Raw genomic sequence first — 24322 nt, forward strand, 5'->3', positions numbered from 1 at the left:
ATGTGATATCATTAAATAATACGTCATTAAACACAACACCATCAAATGTTTGAATATGTGTACATATTTTGTGAACATGTAAATATGTGGGACTCCAGGAAATAATTTAATTCTTTATTTGTTTGAATAACTTGGCTCTCTGAATTGGTCTCCTACACTTCAACGAAATAATAGCAAATAAATAATATATTATGGCACAAAATAAATATCGTTCTTGTTAGTTCAAAAACAAAAACAGAAAAGGCAGTAATCATTCAATAGAACTTCCTAAGACAGTTTAATATTCAGAAAATTAGTTTTTGAGAAGCATGTTTTTATATCAGAAAACAACACAGGTACAGCCTGAAAGAAGGGATTCTAAATAGTCTCATATTTTTTGTTGTTTCGTTTTTCCCTCCCTGGAAATCTTCAAATAAAAATTCCTACAAATTCAATGTTCTAGGTAGCATAAAACCCCAAATAAGCAGTTTAAGCAATCATTAAAAGCATTCTAGGTTGCTTCTGTTGAATTCTTTAGATGGAATAATATCCTATAAAGATAAAACATTTTTATAATTATGTAGGGACTAAACCACACTGTTGATTGCAGAGTTTTAAACGTGGAACATTCCCTGCAGCACAGCACTTGAGGAAGTTGGGGAGGAGGGTTGGGCTAAAAAAATAAAAGAGTGCTAACCTGATTTTCGGACAGAGAAAATTACAAGTGAATCGGTGTTTTATAGACCTGCTTAAAATGTTTCCTGTGGGGGTATCATCCTGAAGTGGTGACTGAGTTGTCCTTGTTTATTTAGTTAGTTAATGCATCTATTACATTATGTTTGCTAAAGGTCCACCATTGCATTAATTTGGGTTATAAATATTTTGGGTTATGTTCTTCCTATCAAGTTGACACATTTTGAGGACAAGATTTTTTTATGTTTTGTCTTGTTTAAATTTTACAATGACACATTTTAAAGCATATAAATGTCACAGTGAACAAAGACAAATACTAATGAGTATTCTTTGTAGCTGAAAGGCTTTTTCTTTATTCATATTATTTTTCAAAATAAAGTTGTTACTTAAGCAACTGTACACTTTCATTTTACAAATACACACTGGAAAACATTTTCAAGTAGAACTGTGATCTTTGGATATTTTTTCCATTCCCTTCTCCTTAATTATATCATGATTAACATATATATGCCTTTTAGAAACTATAGAGTTTAGCTAGAGTCTGTTCATTAGTACATTTTAGGAATATTTTATTAAATGCAATATGTGTCAGTCACAACATATATATTTAACAATAGGGTACCTAATTAATTTCTTTTTTGCTTTTACAATAATGTGTCCCCTTGCAAATGTAGAACTTTGACCTTGCTTGGAAATTTCAGTTTAATTAATTTTTGCTTTTATATTAGTACCAGTAAAGACTTTGTTGTGTTAAAATTTCTGATATAGTGAGGAAGGTTAATTGTTTCTCTTCCTTTATAAAGAGTTTAAATGTTAGCAATGGGTAACAAGTTTCCTATTCTTCCTGATTTCTAATTATATTTGTCTTTATGAATACAGCAAATGTATAGGGGAGAAAAGCACAAACTTAGTTTTTTCATTACAGTTTATCAAGTAGTAGTTTTATAGAAATATATTCTAGATTCAGAACCTGGCACAGAAAAAAAGAAATTACCTAAACTTGCTTATTCATGAAACTGAAACAAAAGTGTGTTGACTTTCCAAAGAGTTTTATCATAAAATCAGAATCTCATAACCTAACCGGTTACAAAAAAAATGTGATTTTAAAACATACCAATTTATTTTAAGAATTTTACCTTTGACAACACGCTTTTATTGGTCCATATGACATTCTTTCACCTGATGGTACCCCTGACAGAATGCAATTTTGTCATTCTTTTATCTAATTATTTTCATAATAATGCCAAGTGAAAATCATTGTATGGCATAGACTTATATGATGAGAATAAAACAGCACGGCAACAATTGCTAATGTGCATTAAGTGTTGTTTCGTGCCAGGAGGTATTCTCAGTTCTTCACTTTTGATGACCCTGTTAATTACAATTCTATGATGTAACTATTATTATTATTGGAATCTTCTCCTTGAAAATATGGAGTGAAAGTAAGAGATTTTAACTTGTATTCAATTTGCAAAGCATATATTTTAGCACAATTTATTCACCTGTACCAAGAGACTTACATAAAGGCTGCCATTAGTATTTGGCCAGCACAGGTGTCTGAGGAATACATTTGGTTGTACATCTTAATTTTTTTTCAGAGTAATTTGATTCATTTCCTATATCAGGAAATTATCAGATCCAAACACGCACACATGGGTGCGCACACGGGTGCGCACACACATACAAATACATGCACACATCCAATACATTTTTAATTCTCTAGCAGTTAAAGAAAGAAAGGATTAAGCTGAAAAAAAGGAGAGATTTACAGCATTCACTCAAGGAAACACAGCCATGATACACTTTAAAAAATGAAAATTATTAAAGATGCTTTTAATAAAAGTTTTATAAGCATAAATAATAAATAATCAAGTGAAGATCAATCCATACTATAATGTGTTGGCAGTGTATATATATATATTTATAAATATATATATATATATATATATATTTTTTTTTTGAGATCTGAGTCTCGCTCTTGTCACCCAGGCTGGAGTGCAATAGCACGATTTTGGTTCACTGCAACCTTTGTCTCCCATTCAAGCGATTCTCGTGCCTCAGCTTCCCAAGTAGCTGGGACTACAGGCGCATGCCACCATGACCAGCTAATTTTTGTATTTTTAGTAGAGACGGGGTTTCACCATGTTGGCTAGGCTGCTCTTGAACTCCTGACCTCAGGTGATCCACTGGTCTTGGCCTCCCAAAGTGCTGGGATTACAGGCATGAGCCACTGCGCCCGGCCACTCCATATATTTTTTTAAATGTCATTCATACAGAAAGAAAAGAACACACTTCTAAAGTTATCCATGAAAGTAACAGTACATTAACAGGATAATTTTTTTCTAAAAACTATTCCAAAGTCTAATGTAATAATTGTCCTATTTCAATCAGTCTGGCATCATCTTGTTATTTTCAACATAATTCAGTTTCATAATACTAGTTCATAGATGTGTGTAAATTTATTATGTGGCCAAATACAATGACATTCTTTATTCATCTTGCAATAGAATTAAGTTTTATGCAATACAAAAGGAAAAACATATGGAAAATAGTCACTTTTAATAGATATTTGAGTCTGAAAAAAATAAAATGGGTTTAGAATTAAAAATCAAAGCCCATGGCTTGAACTGAGGCATATTCCATCTGTTATTAATGTTTGAGTTATATACTAAAGATGAGATTATTCATCAAGTCCCTCATGCAATATGTTAGTAAATGGGATTTTGGTTAGTAATTTAATTGCTCAAACCCTGACCATGTAAGCTCCCAATTCACTCAAAATAAGCTTTTACAGTGGCCGGAACTGAATTAAAACAGTTAACAACACCAAAGAGTACCTCTTGATTTTATTAAGAAATGCATGTATGAAAATCTATTAATATAGGGGGAGATCTCTGCCATCCCGCTACAGTAAAGAGTAAGCTTTTCCTTTTCCTTTCTTTGCTTTCTCTTTTTCCAACAAATGATGGGTTCTGTGAGAGTTTTTAAAAAATATATATATAAGGAAATATGGACTTAATTTTAAAATCTAAATAAATAAAAGATGTGATGCCTCTGGTTAGAATATTGAATAAATAATTCTGACTACTAGAAAGTATAATGAGAATTCAAGTGACCATTGTGAAAATGCTCACAAAGCTTATGCACAAGCTATAGGGGTCATATGCTTAAGCAGGGCTCCACCGTTGTTACTTGTACAGAGCTTCACTAATGGTCTGATAATAGGGGAGGGGAAGGTCGGCATGGAGGTTCTCGTAATACTTTATAGTGGTCTAAGCATGACAGCCACTGATTAATTACTGCCCTGTTCTCAACACACATTAGATTACTGAGCAATCCCGTTTGTCTCCACAATGGCTTCATAGTTGCAGAACACTGTCCTAGAGAATATGTTAAGGTGACTTACTAATGATCTTTGGATACTAGTGTAAATTTGCGGTGAAACTTCTTGTCTTTCAGATGTTTAAAATGAAGATTGGAAAATATTCAAAAGACGGAAAAATGTACATATAAGAAACTCTCTTGGGGAAAATAATGTGGGCATTTCAACCTTCAATTTCATTTCAGACAGCAATAATGCATCATACTACTTTCAAAAGGATTATCATAGTAATCACCTTAAAAATATCAGGACACATTCCTCTGTTTTTACTTGCTCTCTCTTCTAATTTCCTTACCTTCTCTCCCATTTAGACACATAACAGTTTGGGGTGGGGGGAGTGTCGTATAGTTTCAAACTGCACTGAAAAACTAGACACTCAGCTAAGAGTAAAAAAAAAAAAAAAAAAAAAAAAAAAAAAAAAAAAAATCACTTTAAGTGAATTTCTCAAAGTAGCTCATGTTAATATGTGCTTCTATGGAAACAACTCTTTCTGAATGTCAGCTTAAGCTTCTCCATATGATTTTTCTCAAAGGCTCCCTTTAAAAACAATCACTACTATTTATTATCTTCTTGTTATATAGACTGTTACTTTTGCTTCATCACAAATCTCTGCCTGTTTATTAGCAGCCCTGCCACCACTATCAGATGACATTTGTTTTACTTAATGTACGTAGTTTTAGGGGAAAAAATTATAGAACTGCTATTACTGCATTATATGAAAAATTCCAATGTACATTTAGCTGACACTGCATCAGCTGCTATTTAAACTGGGCTTAGCTAATGGACTTTTAATGTCAGCGGGGTTATGTGCAGTTACTGGCTATTAGCAGAAATGGCTCCTTTCTATAAAAATCACTTTTCCTCAAGTGTGTTGTTTGAACATTCCTTTCCCTAATTTAGTGACTGTCACTGAATGCAAAACAAACTCAAGAACTCTGGAGTCCGCTGTTATTTTTAAGACCCTCTTTTTAACCTTTCATTCAGCATTAAACAGGCAACCTCCCTCATTAGTATTTAGACTTGTAATCTGAAAACTGTGTGATGCATTATTATTTGTTTTGCCATTCTTAGCAGTATACTACATATTTCACTATGAAAACCCCACGTCACCGATGAATGGTATATGTATGAAAGAAAACATTCAAAACAGTTTGCTTAATCCTAGAATTTATTTACACACTTTAAAAATCCTAGTTCAAAAATGACAAGTGATGTGGGAATGCATGACAATAATAATCAATATATGTTTATATGTTGATGTATTATATAAATATTCATATAATTAGCCTGCATTTAATACAGTAGTGAATATAAGTAGGGAAGCATATTATCACTATATACTGAATAAAATTATGTTTATTCTTTCTTTAGTAGCAACAACCTTCCCTCCTCCCAATTAACTTTATCTTCATCCATTTAAATAAAGCTTTAAATAGATGTAATGGATAAACCTGGAAATAAAGCCACCAATACGGCATCTGAGGGTATCCAAGAAAATCAAACATAACTTCATTTGATTAAGAGGTTGAAACAAACCATCACTGAATTCTGGTCAGAGAAGAACAGCACAACTGACCTCTTCTTCAATCAGCCCACACGAGAGGTCACCTCACGTAGGGTGCTTACCAGGGACATGCTGTCTCTTCCAGAGAGCACCCAGAGAGGGGTTCATAAATGTGAAGAGAGGATTTTACCCCTGCATGCACTGCAGGCATAAAAGTCGACAGTCTCCTTTGGTCAACAAATTATAGTCCACCGTGTAGGAAAACAACAGCAGTTCTCCTCCACGGCTTTGAAACAAGTCAGTGAAAGTGGAGATCCCCTAGTCTCTGTCACTTGGATGACAGGAGAGAACTTGTTTCCATCAGATAAGCCACTGCACTAATGAGGCAGAAACATCTCTTTGGAAACTGGGGAAATGACTGTGCAATTTGCCAAGAGCAAGGCAACTGTTCTAAGAAAAGTAAGATATAATTCTTCATTTAGAAATCAGTGATTAAATCTGAGTTCTTAGTCCTTGACTACCTTTATGAATTTGTTTTACAAGTTAAAAAGTTTTTTCATTTGTTTGATAGGCTCCATTGGTTTTTTGAGAATATTGCCAAGTCTGTTTGAAAATCAACTCCTGCTCCTAAAACATAAAAAGCTACAGACACACACACACTCACAATTTGTGTAAGCACATATATGCTCACAGGGAATTAGGGAACTATGTTTGCCTTCTCCTTGTCATTCTTCATTTCATTAAGAGTCGGCCTGGAAACACCCTCCTAGGAAATATTTCCATAGTTATTTAATTCAATAAAAAATGACGTGTATCTTTCATGTGATCATCATTTCTAATAAATCCAATAAGATTATCTGCTCTCCCTTGCTACTGGGAAAACATACTTACTGCCAAAACTTTTCCTAGCCATCCTTCTACTTTTTTTTTTTTTTTAAACCATATTATAGTAAGTAAACTATAACATTTTTCACTGTGGTCATTTTAATTCTATACAGATTTATATATGTGTGTATAAATATAAACACAAATAAAAATGACAACAATACTTAACAGAGTAGCTTAGGAAGTAGCATTTTATAAAACCCCTGGAGGATACTGGTATACCATTGATTTAAGGCTAGATTTCTCAGACAAGCACATCCTGCCCAAATAGTTCCAATACAATTCAAACTTCTTACAAGTTTATACCTTTTAAACACTTCCCAAATTCTTTTGCTATGTTAATTGAAATATGTGCAAATCAAGACTCTAGATAAAAATTTCAAGTCAGAGGGCCTGTTGAATAATATTATGATGAAATACTGATCTAGGGTCTCTATTCCAGATAGCACAAATAAATCATTTGAACATGTCTGTTTTTCCTCAGCTTCTGAGAGCAGTTACTGAAATGGGCTTCTGTTTTCCACCACCCTGCATGCTCTGTGGGTGATGGCTGTGGGAGGCAGAGCGGGAAATGTCTGAGCCTCCAATCCTTGAATTTGATCCCTAACACATTTTTAAACTTTATTCTTTCATCATCTTATAGAGGAGATCCAGAAGGAAAAAGGAAAGTTGCTAAATAAAATGACAGGCACCATAATCAATGTTTCATTTAGAATGACTTCAAGATTGCTGCTTGCTAAACTTGAGCACTTCCACTGGGTGGCTACAATGTGTATATTTGCCAAACACTTTATTCAGTGAGATAAAATGTATCATTTTCCCTTAATCAAAAGCGAAATTCTAATGTCAAGGTATTTCACATAGACATACAGCTGAAAGTGAAATTACCATTATTTACTTTGTATTTCCAATCATAAAGATTTTGTTGTGGTACTAATTTGGTTACTTGTTTGATTTTGATTAGTAATAACACAGATCTCCGAAAATCATGTATAATAACAGTGCTCTTGTCACTGACTATCATTTTTAGTTTCTATAAAAGTTACGGAATACCATTGGCTAAAATATAATCTTTGATCTAGTTCTTCAAAGGGTTTTTAAGGCCATATGAAGTTCCAAAAAGATATTAGAATTATTTAAAATATTGAATTTGAATACAAGTAACAAATACGCAAATTCATAGAGAATAGAAGAGTCCCAAATTGCTCCTTTTACCTTTAGTTCTATAAAGTAGTCCCCCTGCTTCTCTGCAGTTCACTTTCTGCAGTTTCAATTACCTGAGGTCAACTGTGGTCCAAAAATGTTACATGGAAAATTTCAGAAATAAACAATTCATAAGTTTTAAAGTGCATGGAGCTCTGAGTAGCGTGACAAAAATCTCTCAGACATGAATCACTCCTTCATCCAATGTACCCATGCTGTATAGGCTCCCTGTCTGGTAGTCACTTAGTAGTTATCTTGGTTATCAAATGAAAAAAAGCAGTGTAGATGGGAGTTCCGTACTATCTGTACTTTCAGGCATCCATTGAGTCTCTTGGAAAATATCTCCTGCATTTAAGGGAGGACTGCTGTACATGAATTTCTTTTGCTTGTTATTATAAGTAGATACTTTTATATCACGTACCCTATTACATTGCACTAAACTTCTATTATCTAAGAGAATGTATATTATGAATTAATTTAAAATGATCACTTTTATCCACAAATGCTGTGCTTCTATACTACATTTTTATATTATTATATACTCTAAGTTTTTTAAATTTTGAGAAAACCTGCATTTCTATTTATGGAGATATTTCTATTTATGGATATATCCCTTCTGACTGTACTGTAGATGCATTTTAATAAACAAGCACTACTCTCTTTTTATTGCAAAGAAATATCCAAATATAAGGTGGTTCTTCCGAACAGAAAAAAAGAGAGAGAAAACAATAAATAAGAATAGAGTTCAGGGAGTCCGTGATTAAATAATCAATTAAGAGATTGACTAAAACTGAGAAATGTTAGCATGCATCAATGAACTTGTTAAGTGTGCTCAGGGAGTTTCTGTTGCTTCACATCCTCAGTTAGGAGGGGGTATAATCCATGGTCATCTACATGAGGCATTTTTATAGCTCTCATAATTGCTGAGAAATGAAACTAGCCACAGGATCCACATGACAACATGATTAATGAAGGTAAAACCCCTTATCCTCAAAACATTTTAAAATAAGTAAGACTCGTAACTCTGGTGTTAAATCTGAGTAATCAATATCATCTGTTAATATGATTATTGTGAGCACTGGTATTTAAAATAAGAACTCTAACAGGCATATCTGTATAATGAAGTTTCACCTGGCTCCCCTCACTCTCACATTCCACTGCCACGTTGGCAATGAGATGTGTTTAGTTATTTAACTAAAAGAGGGTATTCCCCAAACATGAGAGTTTTCAGATGTTACACTTCACTTTTGCCACACAAAGCACTTTTGAATCACTGCTCATTGCTATAAAAACTATACTGACCTAAGGACAAATACCTGCATATTTGGCACTTTCAAAGCTATAGCTCACTTTCTAAATTATAACTTCAACTTAATTAATGTCATGGCAACTTTAACACTATATACTCCATCTAGAAGGGGAGGTATGTTTTAAGTACTTATAAAATCTGGAAACATTCTTCTGTGTATTTTAAAACCTCATTATATATTCCTAAGTGAGCAACTTTTGGGGGAGCAGCAATGCTCAAAACGAAAAACCACAGTACAACTTCAACACAAAACTTTTTAATTCTGAAATTTCAGCTCAATATTTTCAAACATATTGCTCATAAAGAGTCCAAATATCTGCAGCATGATATATGTTTTGGGTTTTCATGAAAAGGCAGAAATTCTTCTGGTGGTTCCATAGAGGTAGATAGGATTAAAAAAAAAAAAAAGTTTTCTATTTCTGATCATGTTAGCTCATAAAAGTATTACTATAAAATGTTTTTATTAAAATCTCCATAAGTTTGAAAATAACAAATATTTAAAATAAGAGAAACTATAAATTATCCCATTACTGATTTTCTTTTTTAAAAACTAGAAAAAACGGAAACACTAATGTTTGAATATCGCTCAAAGCAAACTTACTCTGCTTCAAAGTAGCATCTAAAACAGCACCAAATTTCTGTGAGTAAAACATCCTTGAGCTAAGAGATACTGAAATAATACCAAAGGTCTCATATTCATGTAGCCCTCCTCCACAAATACATAAGCAATAACAAATCCAAGTAAGAAATGAAACCAAAGAAGCATCCATACATATGTTTAAGAAGTCAGGTTAAAAAAGAAAGAGTGCAGAACCAGAACTAATAATAGAAGCAGAATGACAATTTTGTAGGCGAAAAATCTAAACTGTAAGTAATATAAAATGCCCTACAAATCTCTTATTTTATCTCAAAAGTTTGACAGAAAACATTTGCTCCAAACATGCAAAGAATAGCAATAACCATTAAACAGTAAGAATTAAATGCAAATATTTCACCAAAATATATGTCATCGAGATTATCTATGCTGTTTTAAATTAGGATAACCAAACTTCCTGTTGCAAATATAGTTTGAATAAATGAAGGTTCTGGTGAATTTGCTTTGCCTTCATGTTGACCTATTTTTTGTTTATTTTGTTTTAACACAAAACCAATTATGTTATTTAGAGTATACACTTGTGTCCATTTTCTTTTAAAGAAAAACTGTCCACATTCACATAAAGGTCTGATTTTCCCCAAACCCTTATCAGAAACCCTGGGGTGTACCTTTTTTCTGTAATAGTGCTCATGGATTTATGAAAAGTTATCTTGCAGTATTCCTTGGGAAAACGGAAAGTCAAGGACGAGCTTCTTGCAAGGACTTAACTGGCAGTGACTTAACATGGCATTTTTAGAACTAATAGGAGGTTAATTTTCCCAGAGAGAACAAAAGGGAAGAAAAGAGGCTGTGGAAGGGAATGAGATTCCCACAGGCTGTTCAGAGAACTGTGCTCTGTTCAGGAGTTTACAATGATCTGCTTTGGAGCATCTCCTCAGACAGCTCCATTTCTTGCTTTTGGGGAAGCAGTATCAGCAGCTATCATGACTCTGAGTTCAAAATTATTGACCTTTAGTTTCTTTTACGTCTAGATTTCTTTGCCAATGGTTTGTAGAATTGGAAGTCGAGGAATAATACTTATATTCTATGAGCTAAACGCTGCTCTAATTGTAACCTGTAGTATATATTATCCTCATTTTTACATGTGAGGAAACTAAGGCACGGAAACGTTAAATATCTTGCTCATAGTTACACAGCTGGAGGTGCTGGAAGCAGTATTATGAAGCATTGGTAAGCACTGTGTTAACTGACAGAATGGGCATATACCACTAACAGCTCTTAGCTCGTGCTTCCCCAGAGCCAGATGAAACTTGCATTAAATCTAAGTAAAATGCTGTTGCAACGCAAACTGAGCTTCAAGAACATACAACTTCCAGCCAAATCACTGCTCCCAAGTTCTTCTGTGTAGAAATTTTAGAACCCCCCACCACCACTCACATTAGAATCCTAGCTTGACCTATGTTTACTGTCTTCAGATGTTTGAATCCAGAAAGTACTATACCTGTGTCCGCTTTTATACTTAAGAAAGTGAATTATAATTCCATGATTCTACTTCTGTCTTCCTGTAGGGCTGAAACTGCCTCGCTACATTCCGTTTCCAACAAACAGCATTCAGTCTGGGATGCAATATGAGTGCACAATAATTGTTTAAGAACTTTACTTCTAATACTATGCTTTATCCAAAGAAAACATTGTTTCTAATTTGTGAGGAAATGTGAACAGGTTTGTTTTTAACTGCCACAAATACAAAAGTCAAACTAAAAAAAATATGTAGGCTAAAACTGCAAGGCAATAGCACTGGCTCAATCTCAAACCCCACAATTTTCCCCATTATCTTCCTGAAGTGGTTGCAGCCGGTAATTTTAATGTTTCTTCTGAGAGTGACTCCCTCTGCTGCTCCTGCAAAGCCATGACCTAAATCAGAAAAGTGCTAAACGCAGTTAAGGCCTAATAGAGCACACTTGCTGTTTGCACTAATTGGAGAACCTAGCATACATTAGAGAACAGTTATATTTAAGTCTCAACAATAATTCTAAATAAGCTAAGAGGGTTTGCTTAGTAGAGCTCATGCCCTGTTCATGTCCTTAGGGGGGTTGCTTAAAATAGACCCGTACGAATTCTGACTAGGACAACCAGCTCCCAAACTACAATAGGAGGCATTTGAGGACCCTGTCTTAATTAACTCTACCCTCAGTATCCAGAATACAGGGAGTCAATAAATGTCAGTTATAATCTAATGATTCCTAATTCTTTGCAAGTGTTTGGAAAGTTTATTCTTTGAAGTTTTAAGCATTCTCTAAGCTAGAATACACAAAAGTATTTTTCTAAACAGAAGTAAACTAGCCTACTTTTCCTTATTGTATATTCCTAATGTGAATTCATAAATTTTCTGTACTCCTACAACGGAAACGTATACGACAGAATTGTAATGAACTTTAGTTGTCTTCATTGTTGACTGTCTGTTTATACCACACCAATATGCAAACATGCATAAAGGAATTTTTACTCTTTTGTAGGAAGACATATATATTTTTTTAAACTATCAGTTAAGATAATAGGGAATTATCCCAATCTGATTAGAGACTTCAGTAATTTTTTGTCCTGAGTTTGGTGGTGTTAACACTCAAACACTAGTTGGTGCTAGATAAGCAGCATACCAATGCTGTGTAGCCCAGATAAAATGCATTTATAAACTAGGAGGGTCCTAATTCAGAAGCACACTGATCACACACACACACACACACACACACACACACACACACGCTGCCTTTTACTAGTAAAATCTTTCATTCTTGGAAGTCAGAAACACTGCAAATTCCCTGGAGCTAGGAGTTCCCAGCAATCCTGAATGAAAAAATTAGGGCATAGCCAGAAAGGAGAAAGTTGTTGCCTACAGCCTAGAGAATTTCCCAAGGACCTATTTAAAATGACTGCTGTCTAAACCGCAGTTACAAAACTCAGTACATTCACAAATAATGCCTATTCTATGTTTTATCTTAAATATCTGTTGTTTCCTTGATCATATCTGAAGATATATACATACTTCTAATTTCTGCAGTACTTCAACAACAGAATGAAAACCTTGTCCACATTGTAAAGTGCTTAAATTAACTTTCCCATGTTAATCGCACTTGGACTTTCATTCATAAGAAATAGTTCATTTGGATCTTTAAGTCATCACCACAAGGAAATCATACCTTGAGGGTATGGGCTAGTGTTCTAGTCCAAGGAAAGGAGAAAGAAGAGGAAGAAGAAGGGAAATGAGGTCTGACCATCAGACCATTTATAAAATGTGTGATTCTGAGAGGAAAGTGTTAATAGTGGCTCAAGATAAACAGGCTGGGGTAATGTACTGCAGTGATGATGATAGTAGCTGATAGTGGAGTTTGGTGCTTTATCCTTCCTTTGATAACTAACAGACAACACAGGAAGAACTGGTATCCCTGGAACATGCAGGATAACAAAGATAAAAGTGGTAGAATAGTGCATTTTACAGACCATAAGATTCAAACAAAAATTTTGCTAATCAAGCACTGAAGGAACTAAATAAACGAAATGGACAAGAACTGCAGTGAAATGCACACACCCAACAGAGTACGTTTCCTTTTCCACTTAAGACGAGACTCGGTCTCTAATCTTTAACTTGCCTACTCTATAAAAAGTGCAAGAGGAAAACAGTCTATCCTAAGCATTTTTTCTTTTTAATCTCTTCTCCCTTCTTCTTTCAATATTAATCCATTTACAATCTCCTGTTTGATTATCTTTATTGATCCTTTTTCTACCCAGTCTTTTTAATTTGGTTATTGTAAGCTCTCAGCAGGAATCCTATCTCTTGTTTGACATCTTTGGGGACTTTAACTTGTCCTTTTCCCAAACAGTTCTCTCACCGTGTCCCGTCCCCCTCTCCCACCACCCACCCCCATGGCTCAGTCCTTTGTGCGCCCAATAACAGCAGGCGAATTCCACAGGGAGTCATGCGGTTGATTCCACGACTATTCATCAGGTTGTTCACTTAAGCTTCCAAACACCCCCCTCTAAGTATCCCTGGCTAGCGCCCTGAGAACTTGTTATCAATGTTAGGAAATCTACAAGCTATGATTCTTGGTGGAGATTCCTTTTTAAATGGACAGACAGATGAACTCTGGAAGTGTGCATAAGAAAACAAGAGCAGAACCTCGGGGATGGGAGGCATCTGGCGAGAAGGGAAGGAAGGATTTATGAGCAGGGCCACTTAGCAGGGCAGCAGGAAAATTTACTCCCGAAGAAGCTATCGCTAATTCACAAAGCCTTGCTAATCACTTACCTCCCCACCCAGACCACACTCCTATGCTAGGCGCTCTCCTCCACTTCCAACAACCCCACCCCCATCCCCAGCGCCTCTCTAAGATCAGAGGGAATGCTCTCCGGAACCCCTAGGGTGTCTGAACATCACCTGGGGAGTTGGGGCTACCGTAGAGCCTCCCTTTACTCTCCAAATTTGGAAATAATAGTAACCGAGAGTGAGGGGAGAATCCCTGAATTGCCTCTGAATGCTGCATAAGCTTCCTTCATCCTCTCCTTTTCCAGGAAAAGCTGAGCTGCCTCGCCTGAGCCGCCTCGCCTGAGCCGGCTATCACCACTGAACTGGGCTGAGAGACCCAGGTAGGAGTTGGGCTTGGCCAGAAGTTTTGGGGCCCAGGTGACCCGAAAGAGACCGCAGAGGGGTCAGCCTTGGCTCTTTCTTCTCCGCTCCATTCCAGTCAGCTTCCCTGGCTTGGAAGGCTGGGAGCTGCTGCTAACACTTCAAACTAGGGGAACAAGAAGGGAGCCGGGCGATCAGCTCCTGAGCCTCCCCTCCTCCCTTACCCATCGCCAACTCCCGGCCACACACTTCCCAACCCAGCTTCGCCCAGGGCTCCGGTCACTTATGTTAAAGCTCACAGGCGTTAAATTAAAATGTCAGAGTTATAAACTGGTCGGCCACCCCGGGGAGTTTCGGATCCGGTTTGACAACCAGCCGGTTCCCCCAGAGCTCTGGGATTTTCATTTCTACGTCCCCTGGTGGGAGGCAGACATGAATTGGGGTATGTATGAGTGCAGAGGCATGCACACCCCGGGCCTGCCTCCAGCCGGGTACGCGGATTCGGGTGGGCTGTGTATTTCCACAGCACCTGAAGCAGCAGGCGAGGGGGACGGATGCTTTTGAGTCCTTGACAGTAATGGACACATTTCCTTAGCTGAGCGCCCTTCGGGGTCTAGTGTGCTCAGAGACTCAGTGAAGATCCTGCTACCCCAGCCTTGGCACAGCGCGAGGAGCCTCTGTGCATCATGCGCTTCGGGTGCATCTACGGTATATCACAGAGCGACCCGCACCGAGAGTCTCTCCAAACCTCTGTGTGTACAATATGCAACAACGTGCATGTGCGGTGCTGAAAGTGCACAAGACACCCCAGGCTCCCACACGTATGGAGACGGATCGGATGCGTGTCCACACCCCGTTCGTCCCCGGTCCATTCGTGCCCATCTCGGAAGATAGATTAAACATTAATAATAATAATAATAATAATGATAATAATAATAAATAAAGATTCTTGACTAGTTGGGAAAGTGGAATTTAGAGTGGTTTCCAGTTGAGAGCAACGAGGCAAATTGAGGAAGTCAGGAGAACTGGGGAGGAGGAGAGGAAGCAGGGAAGGAAGAAGCGAAGGGAGGTGGCCGCGGAGCCTGGCGGACCCCCTTACCTTGGGCAGCGGAGCCAGTGCCGCTGGCGCTGAGCAGGGCCAGGGCAGGTAGTACGAGCATTTGCAGCAAGTATCCCAGTCCCAGTCCGCAGCGGGCCGCTGTCGCCCGTAGACCTTTCCTCATCGTAGACAGAGGTGTGCCGGGGGAGGGGGGGGGAACAGAGAGACGCGCAAACAGAGGAAAGCCCCACTGGGCAGAAGCTGAATCCGTGCACCGCGAAGCAGTCCGAAGAAATAACGACAACCGAGCGCCACACTCCACTTTCTCCAAGGGCAGGGGCCAAAAGGGGGAGGAGAGGAGACGCCGAGGAGGAGTTTGAAGGTCCCTCTTTTCCAATGCCTTCTAACTGACGTCTCCCGCGAGCGACTGCTCTGCCCCCACTTGGGAAGTCCAGGGAGGCGCAAGGCAGCCACCTCCGCCGCTCCCCCCAGCAGCAGGAGCAGCCGCAGCTCCGCCGCACGCCGAGTCTGGACTGCTCTACGGGTCCCCTCGCCTGTGAGGAACACACACAGACACCGGGGGTGGGGGTGGAGGTTGAAGTGGGGAGTGGGAGGAGGAGGGAGGGAGGAAGCTTGGGCACCGTCAGGCTCTCTGGTCTCCAATCTCAGTGTTCTCACGCCGGCGGAGAGATGTCCCGGTTGTCGCTGCTGGGTGGCCAAGGAGGGTCACATCCTAGAGTAGGGCGCACGGGTGCGCGAAGGCGCTCGGCAAGGAGGCGTAGAGGGCGCAGCACAACTCCGCTGGGGGGTAACCGGGGGCGGGAGCACGCCCGCCCGCCTTATGTAAGCAAGGATTGGAGAGAGATCAGCGCCCAGGGCGGAAGGTGGAGATCAGCTGTGGGTTTGCCCGCTGAAGCCGAGGCGAGAGAGACCAGAGGAAGAAGCAAGAAGCGGCTGTGGAGAGTGGCCGCGCGCCTGCCTCCCGCGGTGCGCCAGACCCGGACGCCAGGAGTGCAGCGGGCGCGCCCTGGGCCACTTGGCTGTGTCCAGTGGAGCTCAGCCTGCCGCCTGCCACCTTCTTCGCCGCGCCGGCAAAGCTTGAGCCGTACTCCCTGGGACTGGACTCGCTATACGACTTCGGGTGTTGCGTTTGACCAAGCCGGTGCGGGCTCGAACTGAAGTCCTTCTTGGTTGGGGAAGAAGGCATGAAGCTTCTGCAGTGCTCCAGCCCGTTGCTGCCCTGGGGTTGTCAGCGCCTGTCAGACTGCTTTATGTTCTGAGCGCGTGTGACCCCTTTGCAGTGGAACAGAAACTAAAAGCTCCATGAAAACTCATTCTGCAACAGTGCTTTCTTTGCGTGCATCTTGGTGGCTGACAAGGGTGGTGAGGCGATACTGGAAGGAAGAAACTCTCTTAGAAAAAAAATGCAAAGCAAAATTTGTAGATATTCAAAGTGATGATGGAGCCTATAACATGTTTTTCAAATTTCTAATAGTGTGTGTAAGAACTCGAGCTGCCATGAATTTGTTTACCTTTCTATGGGAAATAATTGTCTACGTAGCCGGGTTGTGAATCCCTGTTGTCATGATGAAGGAAGGATGCAAGACTGGGTGGGTAAAATAAGGAAAGACTAGACAAAAGGAAAGTGAATTTATTAAAAGATCAACACGCAGACACAGCATTTTGGGAAAAAGAAAACCATTTCCCAAGATTAGCATATCTTTAAACTAATTATACATCAGGGAATTTTATGTTCTTGGTACCAACGGGGCCATGTGTAAACACACATGCACACACACACGCAGGAAACTTGAGGTCTAATTTTGGCTGTGGTCATAACTACGGTTACCCTGGGTAAGTCAGGTAACCTGTGAATGTCTCAGTGTCTTCATTTGTGAAATATTTTGATAGTTTCAAAGTTCTCTTAAGTTCTAGCATTCTATGATTCTGCCTGCACAGCCCCATCTAGGCAATAAGACCTATCTTGGATGAATCAGGGAGATCCAGAAAGGTAGTATTTGCCAAAGACATTGACAAAACCGGCCACTTCTTATTTCTGTGGAGACTTTGTCCACCACACAAAACTCTTCTTCACTCTCTTCATCTTCTCCATACCAAGATATCATGATATTTGACAATAGGGTAGGTGCTGGCACGAGACTGTCTGCCTTCAGTTCTTAGCATTTCTTATTACTTGATTGATATTGAGCATTAAAGCTAGGTGCCTCTCTTCCCTAACTTGTAAGATGGGTCTAGTAACAGGAACTATCTCACAGGGTTGTTTGAGGATTATATAAGTTAAACATATGTAAAATGCCTGACACCAAAATTGTAAACTGCTGTTCTTACCGTTCATGAAAAATTCCCATTAGCCTTATGCTATCTCGACCAGTGCTGTTCAGCAGAAATTTCTGGAATGAAGAACATGTTCATATCTGTGCTTTCTGAGCTGGTAGTTATGAGATACATGTGGCTACTTGCAATGTGGCTAGTGTGAATTGGAAATTTTTATTTAATTAATTTTAATTTAAATAGTCACATGTGGCCGGCGGCTACCATATTTTATGGTGTATTGAGGCCACTAATAACTTGTCAAGTATTTTGAGAATGACTTCACAAGGGATTATTATTATACTTATCTGTATGTACAATTTTACTAAGAAGGACAACAGCTTAAATACTAAGAAATCTCCACACATACTCACCATCACATCAACAACATCCAAAAGTTATTTGTTTATTTATTTACAATTTTATTGCCTGTCTTCTTACATTAGAATTTAACTGTTTTAAGACAGAGATTTTGCCTTTGTTCATTATTTCAACCACAGCTCCTAAACTGAGCCTGATATATAGTTGGTACTCAATCAATATTGATTGATTTCCTGCCCAAAAAGCTCAATGGGGAAGACTCCTCAAAGTCTAGGACAGCTAAAGAAGGTTGAAATAGTCACCTACTCCTGTTTGGGGCATTGAGGTACTCAGTGACAGATACCACATGCAATTAGTTCCTTAAAATAAATAAGAGATTAAAAGAGGAAATGTAGTTAAATACTGAAATTCAGCCTAAAGATGGCAGGAGAATGGTTTGAGAAGTGTATGGAGTGATGAGGTAGAAAAGGAAGAGGAGAGTGACAACACCACACCAAGGACAGGAAAAACACCAGCAATAGATCAGCTTTACACAGCAGGCAAGTTTCCTGCTATCTACAAATACAGATGAAACTTGTCTTGTGGATTAACATCCTGCCTACTTTTGTTGATCATCACATTTTTTCCTCATGAGAGAAATAATAGTGTTTTGTAGGCTCCTGAGAATAGGCTTACTAATGTCACCGAGATCTGGGCTGAAATGACACTGCTTAGGGAGGCATTCACTGACCAAGTTACCTAAAATAGCAACAATCTATCATCCAAAGTATTATTTGCCGACTTTGATTTTCCATATAACACTTATTTTATATATGTACATATATGTGTGTGTGTGTATATATGTATATGTACATGTATATACACACGCTCCAATAAAATTCTCAGGGGAGGAATTTTTTTTTTCTAATACATTCAGTGCTCTATACCCAGAACCTGGAACAATACCTTGTACATAACAGGTGATCAATAAATACTTACTGAATATTGAATGGACCGAATCAGAGCCAATGGATTTAAAACTGAGCTAAGTCCTTCATTAAACCTTCTTGCTCTCCTCTTCAGCCTCCCAAGTTATCAAATTATGAGTAGGCTTTCCTAGTTGTTGAGTAAAATCAAGTTTTGACAAATTTTCAACAAAAATTTATTGGAATTTGAGTTTTTAGGGTTGGAATACTGCAGGTGTTTAAGGGACAGACATGAAATTCATCTCATCTTGAAAAACGAAAAGCTTCATTTAAATCCATATACAAGGGCTTTCTTTTTCTTGGCTGCAGTGAATGGAGAATTAACTCTGGGATAATAAATCTCAGTGACAGGTGCTAATGGGAATTAAGCATGCAAATCCCCTGCATATCCCTCCAGAAATCTACACCAAGAAAAGTATGCTATTTAGCATGTAGGCTGCTTAGTAATAATATCATTTACTCGGAACTAGTACTGAAAAAGTTTCCAGTTTAAAGCTTACATCAAAAACAACTGATCATATATTTTAATTATGGAAATATTTTCTTTCGTTTTATCTCTCTCCTTATAGGTTTGATTCCTCACTTTTTATATGTTTTGTGTACTTTTAAAAATAAATCTCCATAGCAGGGATATTATTAGCTGGATTAACTGGCAACATAGGAGAAAGAGGATTTTAGTGAATAAATAGGATGGTGATGAGGAAAACTCCTTTCCGACGAGTTGGGAGTTCAGAGTCCTCACATAATGTTACTGATAGACATCAACTAAGGAGAGCCAGATGGTCTAGATTCAGTTGATTCAATCCTCCTTCCCTACCTTAGTCCAGAGAAAGAGATTTAACTTGTCATAAACCAAAACTCTCTAGGGCTTTAAGCTTTTTATTAATTGTATTAGATAAGACCCATTTGGTTGCAAGTGAAAGAAACCCAACCCGAACCAGCTTAAGCAAAAAGATAATTTATCACTGTACATAACTCAAAAACCATGGATAAGAAATATCTATTTAATAATAGATACCATTTACTGTCACTGCGTGTCAGGCACTTTCTAAGCTCTTTACATGTGCTATCTCATTTAATCATCATAACTGAATGAAAGTGCCATTATTATCTCCATTTCATACATGAGGAAACAGAGTGGTTATGTAATTTTGCCCAAGGTCACACACAGTATTTACTAGCGACAGTCTGATTTGAGGGATCATGTCCTAGACCCATGCATTTAAATATCACTCATGGGACTTAGTACTTCCCCCACCCTCAATATGTTGGTTATGCTCTCCTCTGTTTTGGTTTCATTCACAGACTTATGATCTCCATCCTGGGATTCCCAGCACCTCCAGGTTTACATTGTCTTTATCATTGTCAATCTCAACACAAAGCACACTCATTTCCAAATGGCAAAACATAAATACAGAATTATGGCCCTGGCCTATCTTGGGCCACATACTCACAACTGAGGTAATTACTACGGCCAGATATTTGGCATATACTGAGAGGCAGGGCCTGGGTCATGTGCCAATATTTGCCAACTGGAAACTTGGATTGAAAGTGGGGATAAAGGATTGTCCAAAGGGATACGCTGGAAAATGATTAATACAAAAAAAAAAAAAAGAAAAAAGAAAAAGATGCCAAAGAGAATGGATGTAGGGCAGAAAAATAACAAATCCCTATTCTGTGGTATATGCAGCCGGATGAGTTACCACTGTAGCAAAAGAAGAGCACTAGTTAAGAAGGGCTGAAGAGAGCCAACCCCCTGTAGATTGCTTTTCCCATTAACTGACTGAAAGAATTAAGTCCAATTCAATTCAATTCAGAAAACTTTCACTTCTCCCCTATTATATTGTGGTTCCACTCTAGGATCCCTAGGGAAAAATATACATGAGGTGTAGTCCTTGTGTGGCAATGGCTCAGAATCTAACAGGCAACATAAATGAATAAACAGAAGGATTTTAAATAGAGACAAAAATATTGTGGGAATATAAGGATACGGGAGCCTGGGAAGAAGATTTATGTAAAAGTAAGACACACACTTGTGTGTCAGCAATACTATGCTTCACACAATGGCTGTATTTATCTCTAACAATAAGGAACCTGGGAGTAGGCAGTAGATGGCCACCGTGGAAGCTCAGTTATGCTCTTTTCATGGCTTGGCTCCATGCTCCAGAATGTACAGCTTTCATTCTCACAGTTGCTTGATAGCTTTTCCACCTCCAGGAGTCATGTTTCACTTTTCAGGCAGAAGAAGGCGGAACAGGCCTGAGGGGCTGCAACTAGCCTAGATGCCTTCCACATAACTTTTCTGGAAGCCCTCAGCCCAAGTAGTTTCCATTTCCTTGATGGTCTGTCAAATAACCCCCTAAGATCAATCACAAGTGGTGGATAAGGAGAAGGGTGTTGTACATGTTGGCCAGATCATCTGAGTTGGACACAACTGTTTTGGAGAGAAGGAACAAGGGGAAGGCACAGAAAGAAAGACATTAAGACAGGATATTTGAGGATGGATTTGAATAATTATAGGTAAATGAAAAATAGTTTGTTGGTTGAGAAAAAAGGGAGAAAAGGGAGGAAAGTGTGTTCTTTTTTTCTTTTTTTAGAGATAGAGTCTTGCTATGTTGCCCAGGCTGGAGTTCACTGGCTATTCACAGGTGCAAGTATAGGGCATGACAGCCATGAACTCCTGGCCTCAAGTGATCCTCCTGCCTCGGTCTCTGGAGTCTCCAAAATAGGGGAGGGGTGAGTGTGTTTTCTATCACACTGGGAAATAGAAAGATGGAAAGGACTCCATTATTCAGTTCACTGAAGTGTATTTACTGAATTTTTGGAAAAAAATGTGTAGCATTGAGGTAGAGTTTCATGGAGTTTATAGTTGGATGGTAGAAATGATATTTATAAAAAAGAAACAAAGCAAAAATAAAGGAAAGATAACAGGAAAGATGGAGAAAAAAGAAAGGGGGGAAAGAAGAAAGGATGCAGGGGACAAAGGAAGAAAGGGAAAGAAGAAAGGCAAAAAAAAGAAATGAAGGAAGAGATAAATAAAATCCAATGTGATTTCTGCATTGGTGTAGCATATTGTAACTGCTACAAGAGGGAGGAAACAATGAAAAGGTCAATAAAAACTATAAGGAAAATAATAGAATATCTAATTTAGAAGAGTATTACTGGAGATAGAGATTATAATTATTGCTCACCAGAGCTTTTCTAATATCTCATTTTATTTTAAATTTATCTGCCAAGTTAGACCACAGTCATTTTTCTCATTTTACAGATGGAAGAAATAAAATACATAATGGAATGGTGGGAAGAATCTGGATCAGGAAACATGAATTTAGTCTCCATTTATCTAAAGTTATTTGCTCAGAAATCCCTGTAAGTTCTTTGCACTTTAATTTATTTGTTACAAGAAATGGTAACAATACGAATGCACAAAGTTCCTGTGACTATAAAAGGTGTGTGAAAGTGCTTTGTAATATGTCTACACTGAAGATGTTATTAGGGTAAGATATGCTCTATATTGTCTATTGTACTTAACTTACATAATCATCTGAAAAATATAGTATTAGTGATGTGGCTTTCTATATATGAATGATACCACCCTAGTATAATCTTTGGAGCTACTGTCAGTATCTCCCTCCTTTGCTCACATCACCTATTCAATTAATATTTTATAAGTCCATCCAATTTCACTACTTAAAGAGCTATACGATCTATCCCATTATCACCAGCCCTACAGCCTCACAATATATTTGCTTGTTACTGAGAGGTCTTGTAATTATTTCCTTAGTAGCTAGTTTGCCTTTACATTCTAGTCCATGCTCTCCACACCTCCCAGAAAGACCTTCTAATATGTAAAACCTGTCATTTTACTGTCCTAAAATCTTAGTCAATGATTCCTCACTGCCTCAGACCTGCTTTTCCAAAGACCACTACAGGGAACTCCTGTCCTTTAAAAAAGCAGTTCTAGAACGAACAGAGGATGATAGGTTGCACTATTCTTTAGTCTTTCCTCCTTTCCAGGTAACATAATTACCCAGTTATTTCCTTTGCACTTTGCCTTGCAGGACCACCCACTGCACAGTGGGTCATATTGGCTTCCTCTCTCACTGATGGTTGCTGAGCCATGGGACTTGCTTTGACCAGTGATCTTGGGCAGGTGCTACAGTGTGCCAGTTGCTCCCATTGCATACCTCTACTCATTTTCATGTGTTGTCACCATTAGTCCTAAGACATTAGAACATTTTCCAGGTTCTAATGTCTAACCACCAAACTAAGGTGGATAAGAGACACATAGAGAGATGCGCAGCCTGGAGCCTTGTGCTTGCTGTCTGGAGCCCAGAGCCTGTGTTGCATCAGAGCCAATGACCTATGAGCAAGAAAAATAAGGTACTTGTGTTCAGCTACCGAGCTCAGGGTTAATTTTCTATACAGCAATGTTGCAGCAAGAGGTGTCTAATGTGCCTAGTGTGAGAAATCATGTCCTCAGATTAAGCTCAAGATAAATAAAATGACAATCTCCCTGAGAGTACCACTAAGCTAATAGAAAATAAGACAGACTACAGAATTAAATAGGCTGACTCTGAAAAGTGCAGTGAGAGAGTTACGGAAACATCACTATGGGAGATGAGAGGAAAGGACACTTACTTCACATTGAAGAACCAGTGAAATCTTAAATGAAAGCACATTAGACCCAGGTCTTGAAGGATAAATAGAATTTGCTTTTGCTGAGTTGGGAAGAAGAAAGAACTGGAGCCACAGCAGGCAAAAGGAGCACAGGAATAGCAAATACTGAGTGACTTAGGTTGGAGGCCAGAAAGCATCATGCTTAATGCTTTTATCATCATCCTTATAAAAATTATAGTTGTTAACATTTTTGAATACTCATTAATCAAACACCTTGTTTTGTATAAAGAGAGATAAATATTCATTTAATACACACAACAATACAATATATGAAGTGGTATCATTATTATCCTCATTTTAAGCTTGAGGAAATTGAGGTTTGTTTGGGTTAACTTGCCTATGCTAAATTAGTGTCAGCTTGGGATCTGAAGTTGAATTTATCTGGATGCAGGCAAATACTGGGAGGAAAATTTGGAAAGGAAGATAAAGCTATTTTTTCAAAGGCGTTTTGTGGTTTGCTAGGAAGTCTGTCCCACATTATGCATAGAATAGGAAGTGACCAAAGGTCTTTGGGCAATGAGGTAATACCATGACCGTTTCTCGCGGCAATGTGCAAGCTGGACTAAAGTGGGAAGAAAAATCATGGAGTATCCATTTAGGAGTATATTCCAACAATTAAGATGAGAAGCAGCGAGAGCTTGGATGTAGGTAATAGTAAGCAGAAAATGAGTAAAGGGGATATATGCAAGATACCCAATTGGGATGGTGGTTACTACTGCCAGAACACAGGATGATAAATTTGTGTTTTAAATATTCATGATATAATTAAGAATAAATTATGTAACCCTGAAAAACTACTTGAAACAGTAAGCCAC

General features: G+C 38.3%; 1 protein-coding gene across 3 annotated transcripts in view; it reads right to left on the minus strand.

Moving 5' to 3' along the window:
- UNC5C (unc-5 netrin receptor C) overlaps positions 1-15509 on the minus strand; it is a 385297-nt gene extending 369788 nt beyond the window's left edge. For all 3 annotated transcript variants that reach the window (XM_005555481.3, XM_005555480.4, XM_074040173.1), the window contains exon 1: positions 15271-15509. In XM_005555481.3, the coding sequence (XP_005555538.1) occupies positions 15271-15394 (124 nt within the window). In that variant the 5' untranslated portion in view covers positions 15395-15509. The remainder of the gene's footprint in view (positions 1-15270) is intronic.
- Between the last annotated feature and the right edge of the window lie 8813 nt (positions 15510-24322).

Source organism: Macaca fascicularis, chromosome 5 (genome assembly GCF_037993035.2).
Source record: "Macaca fascicularis isolate 582-1 chromosome 5, T2T-MFA8v1.1".
Lineage (NCBI taxonomy): Eukaryota > Metazoa > Chordata > Mammalia > Primates > Cercopithecidae > Macaca > Macaca fascicularis.